The 16,909-nt window shown below is 43.0% G+C and overlaps 1 protein-coding gene across 7 annotated transcripts in view; it reads right to left on the reverse strand.

Annotated features, from left to right (window-relative positions):
* Positions 1-9,258: 9,258 nt before the first annotated feature.
* Positions 9,259-16,909, reverse strand: part of ELAVL4 (ELAV like RNA binding protein 4) — a 143,447-nt gene continuing 135,796 nt past the window's right edge. For 6 of the 7 annotated variants that reach the window (XM_059689612.1, XM_059689614.1, XM_059689607.1 and 3 more), the window contains 3 exons: positions 16,089-16,314; positions 14,441-14,479; positions 9,259-12,271 (listed from right to left, as the gene is read on the reverse strand). In XM_059689612.1, the coding sequence (XP_059545595.1) occupies positions 11,902-12,271; positions 14,441-14,479; positions 16,089-16,314 (635 nt within the window). In that variant the 3' untranslated portion in view covers positions 9,259-11,901. The remainder of the gene's footprint in view (positions 12,272-14,440; positions 14,480-16,088; positions 16,315-16,909) is intronic. The other variant, XM_059689615.1, reaches the window with a different exon arrangement.

The following is a 16,909-nucleotide window of genomic DNA, read 5'->3' on the forward strand; positions in this document are numbered from 1 at the left end:
TAATTGAATTATTCATTATTCATTATTCATTATTCATTATTTAACAAGTATTTATTGAGTACCTACTAAGGGCCATCTTTTTTTCAGGAACTGAGGTTATAATTGTGAACAAAACAGATACACATCTGTGCATGATGGGGAGGCTTCTAGCGGTTCGAGAAACACAACTGGAGTTAAGTGTCACTGCAAGGGTTTGGGCTTGGGAGACTGGAATGATGCTGCTATTTGCTGAAATGGGAAAGAGAGCAGGTTGGGTAGATGGGAGGGTAAAGGAATAGTTTTTTATATTAAGTTTGAGATACTCTTTAGACAGTCAGGTGGAGATGTCAGTTCAGCAACAGTATATGTCTCCAAGTTTAGGGCAGAGATTGGGTTGGGACTATATTTGAGAGTCATCTGAGCACTAATCATATTAAAAGCCACACCAGAGATGAGTGATCATTCTTAGAGAAAAGGTCCACGAACACACCCTCCACATGTAGAGGTCACAGAGTTAAGGAAGATGCTGAGAATCGATGAGAAAGGTAGGACTAGGAAGCAGAGTCTTCACTTGAGAATGAAGATGGGAAGGAGGCATTGGAAGTCTGAAGAAAGAGAAAGCAAGAAAAAAGAAAATGTCATCTAGGAAGAGTGAATGAACCAGAGAAATACAGTGTGACTTTCTGGCAGTCTAGGGCCCATGTGAGGCTGGTAGTAATTAATTTAAAGGGAGTCCGGTTAGCATTAATAGGTATTTTTCTCTCCCCATGTTCAGCTGTGAAGGTTCATGAGCAGAGTTGATGGAGAGCTTTGGTTGAGTCAAAAGAGTACAACAAAACAAGGGAAGAAAAGGAAGATGAGGATGGATGCAATGGCAGGGTTAGATGAGTGAGCATGGAATTCAAGCTGGATAGAAAGGAAAGTAGAGATATGGAGGGATTGGGTGAGGAAAGGACAGTAAAAAGTAGCTGAAGGTCCCAGGGAGTTGAGGGTTATTTTGAAGTTGGTACTAAAGGATAGGTGGTGGTCTTTGACAAAGATGTTTGAAATTGAAATTAAGGCATTGAGGTCTCAAGTATGAGCAGGGAGGAAGCAATGAGGTAGAAGGAGAAGCAGAGGTTGGGGAACTGAGAAGCCAGGATATTGGAAGAATCATCTGTGTGCATATTGAAATTATAAAGAATTACGACAGATTAGTGTTGGAGAATCTTAGCGAGGGCTGTGGGAGTAATTAAGATAAGGTATGCATATGCCTGGCACAGGGTGGGTTCTCAATCAATGAAGTCTGGTTATTTATTTGCTCAACATTTGTTCAAGGCACTGGGCTTCTCCATCAGTTGCTTTCAAAGCAGAGCTTCCCACCCGGACAGCATGGCTCAGTGGTTGAGCATCATCCTATGAACCAGGAGGTCATGGTTCAATACCCAGACAGGGCACATGCCCAGGTTGCAGGCTTGATCCCCAGTGTGGGGCGTGCAGGAGGCAGCTGATCAATAATTCTCTCTCACCATTGATGTTTCTAGCTCCTTTCCTTTCCTCTCTGAAATCTATATGTTAAAAACAAAACAAAACACAAAGCAGAGCTTCGCAGAGGTTGTGGCACTGCATTGAGGGTGGGGATGAGGATTGGGGAACACAGTTGTGAGCCTGGCCTCAAGGGAACATCCTGTGTCCCTGTTTCTGAGGCTGCCCCATAGTCTAGGGTCCAGGTCCTTCTGCTGGCTGCAGACTGGACTCCCACCAGAGCCTCATGCCTTTGGCTCAGCAACAGCAGCAGCAGATGGTGAGAAGTGGGTGGGTTGGGGTATCTGCAACTGATCCCACAGTTTCCAGATTAATGAGGCCTCATGCCCGCCTTCTTTTCTGCTATGAGCCAGCTGACAGTAGCTTCCTTTGCTGGGGTGGGTTTGTTTGTGGGAAATTTTTTGGCAGGGAAAGCTCAGCACCTGATTGAAAACTTCCTCTGCCCCTCATACCTCTCCTCCACCATCTCCTAGACTGGTTCTGTATTCTGGGGCCTCATGCTTGCCCCTGGGGTTCCTCCTGGTGTCGGTCTGATGAAAGCTGAGATCAGGTAATCCTGTTCCTGCATTTACAAATGGGGAAACTGAGGCCTAGAGAGTTTCATCATTCATTCTGTGGCAGGAGGCTCAAGACTCTACACACATTTCATGACCTCCTGGTGTCTAGTTTACATCCCTAAGTAAAGATCTTGGGCTATTCATATTTAAGGTTGAGACATATATAAGCAGGTCAAATGGGCAGTGTGGTCATGGGAATAGGGGAGCACTGGGAGCCAGATTACAATGAAGACAATGGGGTCCTGAGAGAAGACATCACTGTAAGTGAGGAGCGAGTCTGACACACGGACCAGGCTAGCAAACAGTCCCTAAGATAAGGAGCACTAGTTGTGAGCACGGGGTAAAGCTCTTCTTAGCCCACTCTGACCAGGTTCCCCTGGCAAATCCAAAAAATGATTTCACTAAGTTAGGAGGCCAAACAACTCTGTAGTGGGATGGTTCTTTCCCCAGCAAAGTGGGATAAGAAATAAGGAAGGTGCAGCCTAAAGATGAGTGAGAGAGAAAGAGCAAGCAAGAGAGATGAGCCCTGGAGATGAGCAAAGATGTTGAGATCTTCTAGTCAGTGGGGTGGCGGGAATTGAAGTGCCAAGGAGCAGCAGAGGGCAAAGATAGGTCCATGCCTCTGGATGGGTAGCCCAAGAGGAGCCTTAGATGCATAGCAGCCTGGGCAGGGACACAGCAATGACAATCTGGAGGTGGGTGGGGATGGAACTCCCAGCAGTGGGGACAGCAGGTATTTGGAAGAGCATTGGACATCCAGGGTGTGTCTGTAGACCAATATGGGACTCATCAACATGGTCACACTGAGGGCTCCATTGCACTATCATTAGGCAAGTGGGACAAAGTTATAATCAAACTTAGACCGGTGAGGCAAAGTTGTCTAACTTTTTCACATAGTAGCATACAGACAAAAATATTAATTTATTTCCATAGTGTAGAGAAAAAGGCTGTATGGGGCCATATATGAATGGCTTGCGGGGGAGGGTCTAACATCCCAGGGCCTGGCTGCTCAGAAGGCTGAGGACATAGAATGAGCACATCAATAAGAATGTGTTCACAGGTTGGGGAGCTCTGTAGGAAGGAGTGCATTTTTCTCAGGTAATAAGAAGCCCAGAGGACACATCCAGGGCTGCTGTAGCAGCTTAGAGATGCCACCGAGAACCTAGGAGCCTCATGTGTTTTTAATCCACCATCCATGCTTCTTGAGGGCCACCTTCATGGTTGCAACATGGCATCTGTAGCCCCAGACATCACATCAGCACTCCAAGTGGGAAGAAAAAAAGAGGGTGAGGAGGGCAATGCCAAAGGGAGACCTGTGTCAGCTGAGTTTGCTCTCTTTTAAAGAGCTTTCCTGGAAGCATCACTGCTGCCTCGCATTGGCCAGAGCTGTGTGATGTGGCCATCTCTAACTATAAGGAAAACTGAAAGGTGTTTTGCAGGTAGATGTTTCATTTGTGGTCCTAATAAAATCAGAGTTCTGTTAGGGAAGAAGAAGAGGTTTAATATGGATAGGTCTGTGACAAACCTGGTGCCATTTTTAGGGAGCAGTTATAGTGGTCTTGTGTAGCTCGACCACAAGTTGTGAGGCAGGAAGAGGAGAGAGATGAGGCTAGTTAAGCAGTCATGATTCAGGGCCTTGGAAGTTATGCTCGGGTGTCTGGACTATATCACCTGGGTGATGGGATTCCACTGATGGTATTTAGGCAAGGGAGTGATTTGGTCAGAGTAGTGTTTTTGGCAGATTATTCTAACTGAGGGGATGGGAGGTGGCTGTAGAAATGAGGAAGGGATCTCTTATGACAGCAGTTCTCAACCTGTGGGTCACGACCCCTGTAGTATGTAAGAATTAGCTATAGGAACAATAATGATGATAGTAATACTAGCAATCATTTACATAGTTCTTACTATCTACCGGGTTGTGTTGTAAGTACTTAACCTATTAATGCATTTGATCCTCTCAATACCATATAAAGGAGGGAACCTCCTTAGCACCTGCCTCCATCCCTTTACCAGCCCCAAGAAGACCTGCCTCAACTCTGCCTTGCCTAGCCACTTGTCAGTGCACTGCACAGGCTGTTCAAGCTGCCTTCCCTGCCCAGAGCCCCTCTTGAGGGCAGCTCCCCCGCCACTCTTTGCCAGCAGGCCATGTTGGCAGTATGTGCCTCCAGCCTTGACCTCACCTATTTGAACCAGGTTGGTCTGTGTGAAGGAGAATTAGTGATGCCAGCAGCCTGTAAAGCTGACTAGCCAGGGCCAACATGGTTTTTCTCTCTGGAATCTGAACTGTTTATTCATGGAGAATTGGGCTCCTTGGTAAAGGGAGCATCATTAAAGGGAGGAGATGGGATGACTTGAGTCCCTGTAGTGACCGAGCACAGAGGAGTGACCAATGGGGTCTCTGATTTGCTTTGGGACAATCGGATCCCCCGCTGCTGTGAGACTGGAGTTACTGTTGTGTTTCAAAAGCAGCTCAGGTCTCATGAGGCCGAGTGAGATCTCCAAGAGCTTATTCCCACATGTATCCCCTGACTATTCCTCCCTCCCTTACTTCAGACATGTTCTTTGCATCCAGAGGAACCCACTCCCTTGTGCTGAGGGCCCCACCCAAGCTCTTTACCTCTGGGAACTCTTTCGGGCTACTGTTTAATTCCTACTACTCTTCATCCAGTGCTAGGAACTTGACATATTCTTATCTCTGACCCATCCTTCTCTGGTGAGGCATCTCAGAGACATGAAACGATTTACCCAAAGCTCATTCCTTTCCCATCACGCCACTCCCTTTCCTTTCTGGGCCCAGATACTCCTCCCACTCCCCATAGGGTTTCGACATTTCCCATAATTCTCCTCTAGCACAGAAATTACCTGGTGTGGCTAAATAATTGTTACATAAGTTTCGTCTTTATAACAAAACTCTAAATTTCCATTTCTGTTTTTTTCGTTTTGTTTTGTTTCCTGTCATAACCCACTGCACAGTGCCATGCAGAAAATAGGTGGAAGGAAAAAAAAGGCTGAATGTGTTTATTCATCGTTGGGTTCCTTGCTCAGTGCCTGGTATATGGCAGATGTTCAGAGAGGGGATTCTTGGGTAGACAAGGTTTAGGCTGGTTCCCCCACCCCTACCCTGCCTGCCTCACAGGTAGGTGGGTCCAACAAATGGTGGTATCGCATTGAAAGGTCATGGTGTGGTGCAGTAGACAGATGTTGGGTTGGAGCCAGATGATATGGGGATATATTCCAATTCTGCTACATGCTGTACAACCTTGGGCAAGATACTCAAGATAGTCTCTGAGCCTGTTTTTGTCAGATGTAAAATGGGGATTATACTATGTGTCTCCCGGATTGCTCTGAGGACTCGAGGCCCACACAGTGAAAGGAGCACAAACCAAGGTGCTCCTGATTCACACAGGCCTCACCTCTTAGGGAGACCCAGAGGACAGTGCCAAGGGCACCCAGTTGGCTTTGAAATATTCGTGCCTTCCAGTCCTATCCTCAACTCCTTCCCATCTTGCTGGCTTTTGGTGGTTTCATTAGATCTGTCAACAAACAATTTCATCTTCAAACACTGATGAACAACAGTGTTTAAAACTATCATTTTTAGTCTTTCTTTGTCAATTTGCCTATAAACAAATGCCATGGATCTGTTTTTCCAGTAAAGATTTGGGGAGGGGTTAGCCCCAGACACTGTGCATTAATCTAAATTTCCCCTGTTCCTTACATAAGGGGACTCACCTGCACCTTTAATTGTGGTGAAGGCTGCCTGGTAACTGTTTTGCTCTTAGGATGACAGATTGGCTCCTAGCCAGGGTGGTATAACTGGGGGCTTTGGGATCAGACAGGCCGTGTTTGAATTCTGTTTTCACCACGTACTCACTTGTGCAAGATACCAAATCTCTCCGAGTGTCTTTTTGCTCTACCCCTCGGGGAGCTGGCAGGACCAAATGCAGGCATAGTGCCTAGCATACCTGAGAGACTTAATAAGCATCAGTGCCCTTTCTAGAAACAATTTCTTAAACCTCAAGAACTTTGCTGGAAACCGTTTAGAAGAATTACATGGCATCTTGGAATGGTATGTGAGTCCACTTTGCGTCTGAACCACGAGTAGATGAAGCTAGACTTGCGTAGGGAAGCCTTCTGGTAACTAACCTGGGGTTGGGTGATTTTAAGCCACTTTTCATTCTGCTGCAGAAACAAAAAAAAGATGAGACTGGAGAAATGCTATTTCTTTAATTGAAGGAACACTTTTATGTTCTCAGGTCTATTTTAATCTTAAGTGCCGATTATGCATCATTCTCTCCTGTTAACAGACACTTCTGTAAGTGATCTGCACAGAGAGAAATATGATTCTTACATAAATACTGCACCATGAGAAATTATCTTATTACCCAATATGCCAAAAAACTAATAAGATAAAGGAACGGTATGTGTCATTTTTGGACAATATTAAAACTTGATTTTAGCTCCTAGAAATAAAGCGTAATTTCCTTTTATGATTCTCTTTTCCAGGTAGAACAAAGGCAGTGAAGGGTGTAAGGATATTATATAGCTGTGCTCTGTGAAGTCTGTGGAACGGATCCAGGCAGAATGGCCTCACATTAAGATTTTAATGACTTTTCTGTTTAGAAAACACACTCCTGCCATTAATACTGCCTGGCCAGGTATGATTTTCAAATTTGCAGATGAAAGCAAGAACCCCCATCTCCTACTTAAGTGTACAAATGCTTGCCTCAGTGTGTGTGCGTGTGAGTCTGTTAAGGAACACGTGCGGGGTATCTACAGAGAGGAAGGGCCAACAACAATGAGAACAGGAAGTTTCCTGAGTCGTCTATGGCAAAGACGATTAAGTGCTCAATTTTGACAAGGTTAGGGTAGCCAGACCCAAATACTGAGTAGAGGCCTCACAAGACTTTGTTTCAATTGTACTTTTAAACTCACAAATGTACTTTTAAACCACAAATGTTCTTTGGGGTTTAAGTGTTTTATTTACATGCGAACAAATAATGATTGGTGTTGATTAAAGAAATGTAAACAGGACCTCCCCCAGCCAGCATGGCTCAGTGGTTGAGCATTGACCTATGAACAAGGAGGTCAAGGTTTCATTCCCGGTCAGGGCACATGCCTGGGTTGCAGGCTCAATCCCCAATGTGGGGTGTGCAGGAGGCAGACAATCAATGATTCTATCTCATTATTGGTGTTTCTATCTCTCTCTCTTTATCAGTTTTTGAAATCAATAAGAATATATTTTAAGAAAACAAACAGGACCTGAGTTGGTGAAAATTTCTGGCTGTACACATCACCAGGTCGGTATTTGATCCTGGGTGACCTACATGAGCAGTGCTGATGCTGGCAGTGATGATACGGAATGGTTACAGACACAATCACGTGCTTTTGATTCTTTTCCCTTCCTATCTCTTTGACAGAAATAACACTAACTAAATGCCTTCAGCCTTCTCTGGCATGCAATTTTTCATCCCAGCACAATATAATGTACCGAGGACCTAAAAGAAATTTAATAATCCCTGCATTCTTGTGATTTGTTAGACCTTTCCAACAAACATATAATATTTGCTTGGAGATAGAAGGTAACAGGCTCACACTCGCAGCAAGATGAATGTTTCATTAGATGGTAGGCAGGCACGTTGTGCTGGTACTGGGAAGTGTTGCCAAGAGAGTATAAGCAGAATGTCCTTCTATGGATATTTTAAAGACCTATTTAAATACTCACAGTTTTTTGTGTAACTTTCCGGATAGATCTGCTCGAGGCTGGGGAATGAACTGCATGGACCTAGTAAGATTCCACCAACTTCCAATATTCTGAAGTAGTGTATCCACTCAAGTGCACTCAATATTTTTAGATATCATACACATGTTTGTGAAGCTCTGTTGTTCATGTGGGCAATCATTAGTTTGAATGCTCAGTTTTCTTCAGAAAAGAAACACAGATAAAACTAAAGATAAAACTAAAATAAAAACCTTTAAGTTCAACTATGTGAAGTTCAGGCTAATGGAGTTCTAATATTTAGCTTGGCTAATTAGGTACCATTCTTTGCCCTGAATTTAATTATCCCAGCCACTGGGGTAATTTAATATAATAATAATAAGGGGCTAATGAGAAAGGAAAGAGAACCTGACTCTTCCTTCATCTACTTCATTGGGGGTATTTCTGCTTCAAGTGTCAGTTTATGGATGGTGATATTTTACAGGGATTATGAATTTTCAATTAATGAGAAAATGAAAGTGAAAGGCAGACAATAGGTCCTCAGTGAGTGATTGTATCAGGAAACTACTAAAAAGCTCATCTGTAAAGTTCAGGGCATATTTCAATATGACTTCATGATACCTTAGGCAGCTCTTCCTCCCTAGGTTGAGTTTCAATCATGTTCTTTATTCACTGTCTGAATAAGTCCTTGGTTACGGTTTCTATTCAAAGGCAAGAAAGTCAAATATATGCTGCTTCTAAGCAAAATTGAATGCGAGAATAAGAAGGTGACCTTTCTTGTTTAGCTGTCACTCCGAGTACAAATGGTACGTTCCCTTAATTACGCTCAAGCTCTGCCTCTCACACCCGAGGCGCTGTGCGGGAGAATCCGGTGGATTCAGACCCCAGTGGGAAACTTGCTGGCTATTTCAAGTAACTTGATCTCACTGAGCCTCAATATTATCATCTGTGAAATGAGGGCATTGCTATCTCCTTCTCCCAGATTGTTGGAGGAGAAACTGAGAGAAAGCAGAGGCCACCACACAGCCTATAATAATCAATGCTCTGAAAATGGTGACTCCCTTTCACCTGAACAAGTCACAAGTATGCTTATAACTGAGGAACAGGCACGAATGTAGCACAATGCCAAACATAACGGCCAATGTGCCAGCTTCTTATCAACCAAGACAGTGTTCCTCACACTGTAAAGTACCGGCGATTCACCTGGGATTCTGGTTAAATATAGATTCGCATTTGGCCCGAGAGTCTGCATTTTAACAACTCCCAGACGCTGCGGATACTGCCGGTTGGAGATCATACTTTTAGTGCCACAGAACTAGGGCAATGACTTTTGAATACTGAGTTGACTTTTGCAACTTAGCGAAACAGAGTTTTACTCTACCTTTTTTGTTTGTTTAATGATAAAAATACTGGGGAAAGCTGAAGATGCTACAGGAAAAAAAAAGTTTGAATGAACACATTTAAAAATCTGGGAAGCTCAGATCCATTCTACACACTTTCATTTATTGTCTGGACAGATAAAGTACAAATAATTCAAACACAACAAGGTTATGGAAAAAGAGCCAGTTACAATACTTTCCCTCAGAAATCATCTAAACTAGCAAGATTAACATGAAGTCATTCATTATAACTAAAGTATACAACTGCCTGGTCCTAAGATTTCTTCCCCCCCAGCGTGAACACATTATAGAGGAGAGGTTTTGGCATGCCTTTCCCACTATGCTTACTTAGCAAATGCATCAAAACTTTGCCAGCAAACTGCATTCATTCATAGCAGATGACGTAAAAAGGTTTCCCTGAATGTTGAACGAGTGTTCTCTGAACTGAAATCTGTTTTGTGTGGTGTTTTTTTTTTTTCCAAAATAAAAAAGAGGAAAAATTTTAAAAAATGTAAAGGAGGAGTCTACGATGCAGCCTTGTTTTTCGGTACTCTCTACACTACCACGACTACTACAAAGTTCGCCTCTTCAGTGTGAAAACAGCAGTCTGTCTGCATGCACTTAGTGGGTTCAGCATGGGGAAAAAACGCACAAAATAAGCACAAGTTATAAATAACCATAACATTTTATTACCATTAAGACTAAACTTGTATTGAAAAGGTTTTATATAACAAGACAAGAAAAGCAATAGCAAATTTAACTATCAACTAGATTATGCATAGCGAGTAACTGTTTCTATTACCCAGGGAAGAGCATGAACCCTTGTATTTTTTTGTTTTGTTTTTGTTTTAAATATAGAACCGTACAAAGCACAAACGTACTAAAATGATCAGTGCACTGGACATGGGAGAATGCTCCCTCAGTCATTTTGTTCCCTTAGCTCTGTTTTGTTTCCCCCAATCTGAATTACATGAAAATAAAGACCCAGTTGTTTTTATTTTTCTACTGTGCAGTAAGAAAAAATATTCACAATAAACATGACAATATACCAAACAATAGTTCTACACAAGTTACCTTGATACCTCTTTAACTGTCACTTAAATAGCATAAGAAAACATTTTAAGACATTACAAACAAAACTAGCCAAGTGTTACAACTTATAATAAATTAACCCAAAGAAAAATAACTTTATATATATATATATTTATATTGTATATACACATACACACACAACAGAATGACACAATAATATGCTTCTTCCCATAGTTTAAGTAAACAAATAAGTAGTCTAGCCAATCTAGCTATATTTGATCTCGGCCATAGGCATCATCACATCAGCGATTAAATAAATAAGTGTTTCAAGCAACAAAAACAGTGTCTCAAATGTACCAACACAGCCCAATTCTATCAGCATGGGCTACAAAGTGAATTTGAAAATTCCTTAATGAATTGAAAGCAAATGTATCTTTTGTTTTCCTTTCCTAAACACATTACATTTAACTATGATACTAAGATATGTAAATAATTTCGTAGCACCTACTGCTCAGACTAAGAAAGTTTTAGATCAAAAGGAAAAGTAATCTTTTAAATTTTTGTTCTGCTGACATCCCATACTGATGACTTAAAGAAAAACTGTCTTTCAACTCATCTCCTTGCTTTTGGGTTTTGACTGTGGGGAACTGTGGTACCCTGGGTAGAACGAACACTCCTTTCCCCTAGTAATTAATAATTTTTTAATTATTATTACATGCTATGAAAAGATATGAAGATCATCTGTTTATAGCCCATCCTTCAAAAAACAGTCTACGAATCCAGTTTAAAACACACATCTTGATCTCTAAAAAGTTACCAGTGCAGTATGAACGCGACAAAGTTGTCAATTTCCCCTAAATTAGCCAGTCAAAATATTTTTTCTCAAATCCAGATTCTCTTGTAAAAATTCTTTATATTTTATAAAAATAGATTTTTCTTGAAACCCATTTTCAGCAAAGAGACCACCTCTTTGGCAACAATGTTAATGTTATTAAATTGTTAATGTCATCAGGTATCCCCCTGGCCCCCATCCCCTAACAGAAGACTGTTTTAGTTCACATGATATAAAAGAAAAAAGGAAAAATAAAAAAATTTGCAAAAGTTTTTTTTTCATTTTTGCAATTTTTATTATTCCTCTTTAATTTGTGTGGGTATTTTTTTTTTTTTTTTTTTTTACCAATCTGAGTGGATCAACATTTTGACAAAAAAGAAATATCTTTTTTTTCCCTTCTTTGAATCCCATTACTTTGTAAAAATTGTTTTATTTTTATTATTTTTTTTGTTTTTTATTTTTCTTCTTCAAATGAGCGAATGGTCATCTTAAAAAGACCCACCTTCAAGGAAGGTAGTAAAGTTAGCTGGCTGGGTAAAAATCCCTGCACATCGCTATCTATGTATATTATATTCAACAACGACAGCTATGAAAGAACATTCAATGCATCAAAGGTATTTTTTTTGTTTTTGTTTTTTTTCTAAGCATTATAAAATCCTTTCCTGGTACACCTCAGGATAATCCAATGTTTTAATACTTAGGCAACACTGGCTTATAAAGTCCATGGTTGAATATAAGCCTTGAAAGGTTTGTTTCTCTCTCTCTTGTGTGTGTGTGTGTGTGTGTGTGTGTGTGTGTGTGTGTATCTGTGTGTGTGCACACGTGTTTTGTTCGTATATACTTATATATATATTTTTTTTTTAATAATTAAGGATGGGAAATTCAGGATTTGTGGGCTTTGTTGGTTTTAAAGGAAACTTGCAAGACTCGGTCTCCCAGGCGGTACCCGTTGAGGCTGGCGATGGCCATGGCGGCCTCGTCATAGTTGGTCATGGTGACAAAACCGAATCCCTTGCACTTGTTGGTGTTGAAGTCGCGGATGACCTTGACGTTGTTCACTGCGCCAAAGGGACCAAAGAGCTGCCAGAGGACACTCTCATCGGAATCGGGGGAGAGGTTGTAGACAAAGATGCACCAGCCTGTTCCTGTGTGACCAGGAATGTTCATTCCCACAAGACTTGTCATCCCATCAATGGTGATTGGGGAGAACCTGGGGGGACAAGCAGAAGGGGGGACTGGTCCAGACATCAGTCTGACCAAGGATAACACAGAGATGCACAGACACAGACACGGGGCAAAGGGCTGAGTGAGTGTTTGCAGGAGAGTCTTCAGGGTTTAAAAACCAAAATGCAAAAACTCATGTCTGTGGCATTTCCTCTGATGGGAATGGCTAGGTTGGCTGAGGCACGTATATGTTAAGAGAAAGACCTAGGTCAGTTCCTAAAAACCACAAGGAACTCCCATGGCAAGGCTCTATCATAGCTCTAGCACAGAATATGTTCATAGGGTATCCACCCTGACCCTCATCCTCCCTCCCCACAGTAGACAGTGAGTTCTTGGGGAAGGGGCTTGATTTCATTCATTCTGTTGCTCCACTTATTTATTCAGTGAAGCACATATAGGAATATCATAGTGACATGTAGAAACTCAATAAATGTTTATTGATTGAATGAGTGAGTAACATTGGTGGAAGTCAAAACTTGGGAAATTTTATTTAATTTTTAAGGTAGATTAAAGGATGCTTCTAGAAGTGCTCAAGTTTTCTTCCCTCTTGCTTAAAAACGAATAACAAGACAAAACCAAAAATATCTTTGTATAGATTCTTAGAAGGGCAAATCCATGTCTAAGTGTTATTTGCATTATTTCTGAAGACTGTCTTCACCTTTTCTCCTCCAACCGAATGAACTGACCTCACTCAAGTTTATAGGCAGAGAAGAGTTAAGTGTTTATGTTAAGGCCAAAGTCAGGGTCAGCAAAGAGGTTTCAACTTTAGTTGGTTATGGCTACCTGGAGTGCTTTGGTAGAAAGGATTCTGGGTCCAAATTTGGGTTTAACAGGACAAGAGAATGCATGCTTTTATCAACCAGTGATGTTTACTGGGGGTGGGGACCTGGAGGAGGTGGCAGCCACACATGCTGCCTCTGTGTCTTTCCTGGCCCCCTCTATGTATGGGCATCTCTCTCTCATCATATTATCTGCTAGAGGGTATCAAAGGTCAGGGACAAAGAGCTGGGAAAAATGTAAAACGCGTGGGAACAGGCAAGCAGTGTGCTAGGCACCTGGAGATCATCCCCTTCCTGGTACCAGGACTGAGATTGGAGAGACCAGAGCTCTGATAGCGGAGTCTGCTGTCAAGGTAACATCCTTCACTGTGTGCCTGTTCCCATGGTCGGGATACTTAACGATGCATGGCCAAGGGAAAGACATGCCTCGCGCAGGGGGTGTGGTGTGGACTATTAAAGACCACATCTCCTTCCCTTGACTGTAGGAAGGGGAATTACAGTGTGCAGCTCTACTGAGCAGGATGATGAAGATGCTATGTCCCTAGCAGCTCAGTGGGGCTTATCAAAAGAACATTTGGGAATCTCATGGACACAGTGACATAATGCACTCGACTTCCTGAGATCAGCTTTCAGATTGGGTCTGGAGCACCCCTGTGCTGCATTCAGAGAGCTCCAAAAGCTTCGACTCTATTTCAGCCCCCAAACTCACAACAGGCTTTAAGTGAACAAAACAGCAAGTTTAAAACACACATACATATATAATCACGGGAGGATTGATAGTAACTGTTAAAACCTGTAACAAAAAAACACACAAAACCCTGGTTGAGGTGCACACAGATACACTTCATTCTCAGGTTGTACCCTCAAAGGCACAATGAGGGAAGGCATGGGGGCAGGACGCAGAAGGTCATCCATGCATGTATGCATGCTTTGGCCAGGGGCTGGTAGTCCAAAATCTAATTTTTCCATTGACAATCATAAGATTGTCAGCCATGATTAACAAAACGTTCTAATACTTATTTGCTGGAATTTTGCCCTCTTAACGGAATCTTGGCATTGCTAAATGCAAAAACAGTTTGCTCTGCAAGTTTGCAAAATCAGCTGGCAGAGTTGGAGCCTTTCCCCTGAGGGAAGCCACTCGGAGGACCCGACCATCAAGGGCTCGGTAGCTGTGGCACCTGAACCGTAGGAAGAGCCCGTCTGCAAATAAAAGAAAAAGTGAAACAAACACACGGTGTGTGCCCTAAAAGAAACAAACCAACTGAGGTCCGAAATGAAAATTAAGAATTGGACATGCTGGTGGAAGAAAAAAGGAAGAATTAAAAAAAAAAAAGTAAAGTTAGTGAATTAAAAAAAAAAAATCCTAGCCCCAGTCTGTGCCAACACGGACATCTGGCAATCTGTGGAGTTTTAATTACCTCTTTACGCCATAGGCCATATTAAGCAAATTGTCCAGCCTGCAAAGAGAAGGAGGGTCTCTGGGTTAATGCCTCACAGATGGCAAGATCGCTCAATGGAACTATTAATAAGAATGCTCCATTTTCAAAGAAGAAAAGCTCAGCCACTTGCCCCAGTGCTCAGGAGCCTATACACCGCTTTCCTGCCTCCATTACAAGGAATTCATGTTCAGATCAACGCTGGAGTTTAAAGCAAGTGTCTCATGAATCTCCCTTTCTTTCAAGGCCTGAATGAATCCCGCCCCCCCACCTTTCTGTACATTTGTGTGTGCTTTATTTTACATTGTGTGTGAAATTGTTAAAAGAGGCGGCTTCTTAAGTTGTTCACATTTTATTATAGTGAAACTTGTGAATAAAGGTCTCATATTAACAATTCATGCACACACACAATGCATATCAGAATGGAGCTTTTCTCCTCGTCTAGCTACATTAACTGCATCTTCTTATTACACACATTTTTGGGGGCGGGTAGGAGGAGTTTTGAGGTTAAGATTTTTTAAAAATCAGCTTACTATTTGCAACCGGAAAACACCTCCTGGTAAACTGCTATTCTGTTATAAGCTATTATCTCTCTCATGCCCAGCACCTTTTGGGGACAAGCTATTCACACCACAGGGCAGTAGTAACCATAGTTTCCGCCATTAGAAGCCTGCTGGAAAGGCTTTTTACATAAACACTGCATGTGCTCTCGCACAAAATAAAAATTAGATGACTTGGTCTCTTCGTGAAATCATTAACCATTTCCCATTCAAGGGCACGGGAGGACACTGCAGAGGCTGATTTTTCTTCTCAGTGTGGCCAGATGGAAGGGCGGGCTCTCTCCCCATGTGATGTTTGAAAAGGAGAAGAACCTTTCATTAAAGGGAAGTTGGGACATGGGTGGAGTAAAATTATTTAGAATTATTATGGGTAGGTCAAGAATATTCTTATCACTTGCACAGTGGAGGCCGTTCAAACTCGAACTGCCTTCCTGGAGAGAAACCTGCCTTTCAGAACAGTCCCAGGAGAAAGGGAATGTCCCCCTTGCACCAGGAGCTCCCCAGAGGCTGGGGTACCTAAAGGAAACACTGATAAGGCTGGGACACATCTTCCTCCTTTTCCCAGGGACTGCTGACGTCATAGTGAGAGAAAGTTAACACAAACGGGAGCACCCCTGCGCACCTAACCCAGCAGTTACCTGCAGAAGAAAGAGGAGGACAGGCCAACCCACTCTCTCTGGCAAGGATGTGCCTCCTGACCTGCTCTTTCCTTTCACTTTATTAAAGCCGCTGCCTTAACCTTAAGTCTACGCTGCCAAATTCAGTCACATCTGTGATGAACTCCTGTTGAACCTGAACCTTATTTGGTTAAATACAGAAATTCTTTTTAAGCCAAGGAATCTGCAGTTTAACCACAGTCATGGTGGTAAGTTGAAAGGGCGATTGGAAGATCCAATCATCTCATTTGACTGGAGTGAAAACTGAGGCTGAGGGGAGGGGACTTTTGCACAGTCATTCCAGGAGGCAGAGGTTCTTACCCTTGCCCCATCCTTCAGGGCCATGGGCTTCCCTCACCCTCACCCAGCTCTGTACCCAGGGAGCAAGGTGAATGGGCACGTGGGCACCCCTACCTGAACCTCTGGGCCTGGTGGTGAAGCGGGCCAGGGTAGCGCCGGTTGGGGGACTGGTAGAGCTGGGAGAGCAGGGCCTGGCTGGACTTCTGGCTGGGGTTGTTGGCAAACTTCACAGTAATCGGTTCTGTAGCACCGCTGGGCTTCTGGCCATTCAGCCCTTTGATGGCTTCTTCTGCCTCAATCCTTTTATCAAAGCGGATGAATCCCACCCCTCTGGACACTCCTGGGGAAAGAGAAAGAACCTTAATAAAGAGTGAACAAACCGAACTGGTAAGAAACCCTCCAGGAAGAAATGGGCTGGGCCCCAAGGACGCTCTGTGGGGAATCAGCCCACTGATGGGGCCAGGGCTGAGCCTGGCTCCCTGAATCTCACACACTCACCAAAACGCACCTGCCTGCATTTCTGCCATCATGGCTTTGAACAGGTAACTTCCACCCACAGAACACAGGCATCTCTCACGTCTGCCACTTCCAGCCCTCTTACACCTCCCTGCTCAGTCTTCATCTCCCTGTAGTGGCTGTGACTGATCACCCACTGTCCAATGTCTCACCCTCCAGAGGATCCTCCACAGCTAGCAACCAAGTAATCCATTTGAAGAGCAAACTCTGGCCACATTACACCCTTTAAAATCATCTTCTATACCTTTTTTTGTACCTTTTCAAGTTTTTACCTTGTGCATGGTCTCTGTTCCTTATTGCCTCCCACTCCAAACACAGAATAACAAATAGCCCCCACCCCACCCCAAACCCTTCCATGGCTCCATGTTGCAAATAGGTAAAGTTCAGGCTTCTTGGGGGTGGCATTTAATATCCCTGAT

The sequence above is a fragment of the Myotis daubentonii genome, chromosome 3 (genome assembly GCF_963259705.1).
Source record: "Myotis daubentonii chromosome 3, mMyoDau2.1, whole genome shotgun sequence".
NCBI lineage: Eukaryota > Metazoa > Chordata > Mammalia > Chiroptera > Vespertilionidae > Myotis > Myotis daubentonii.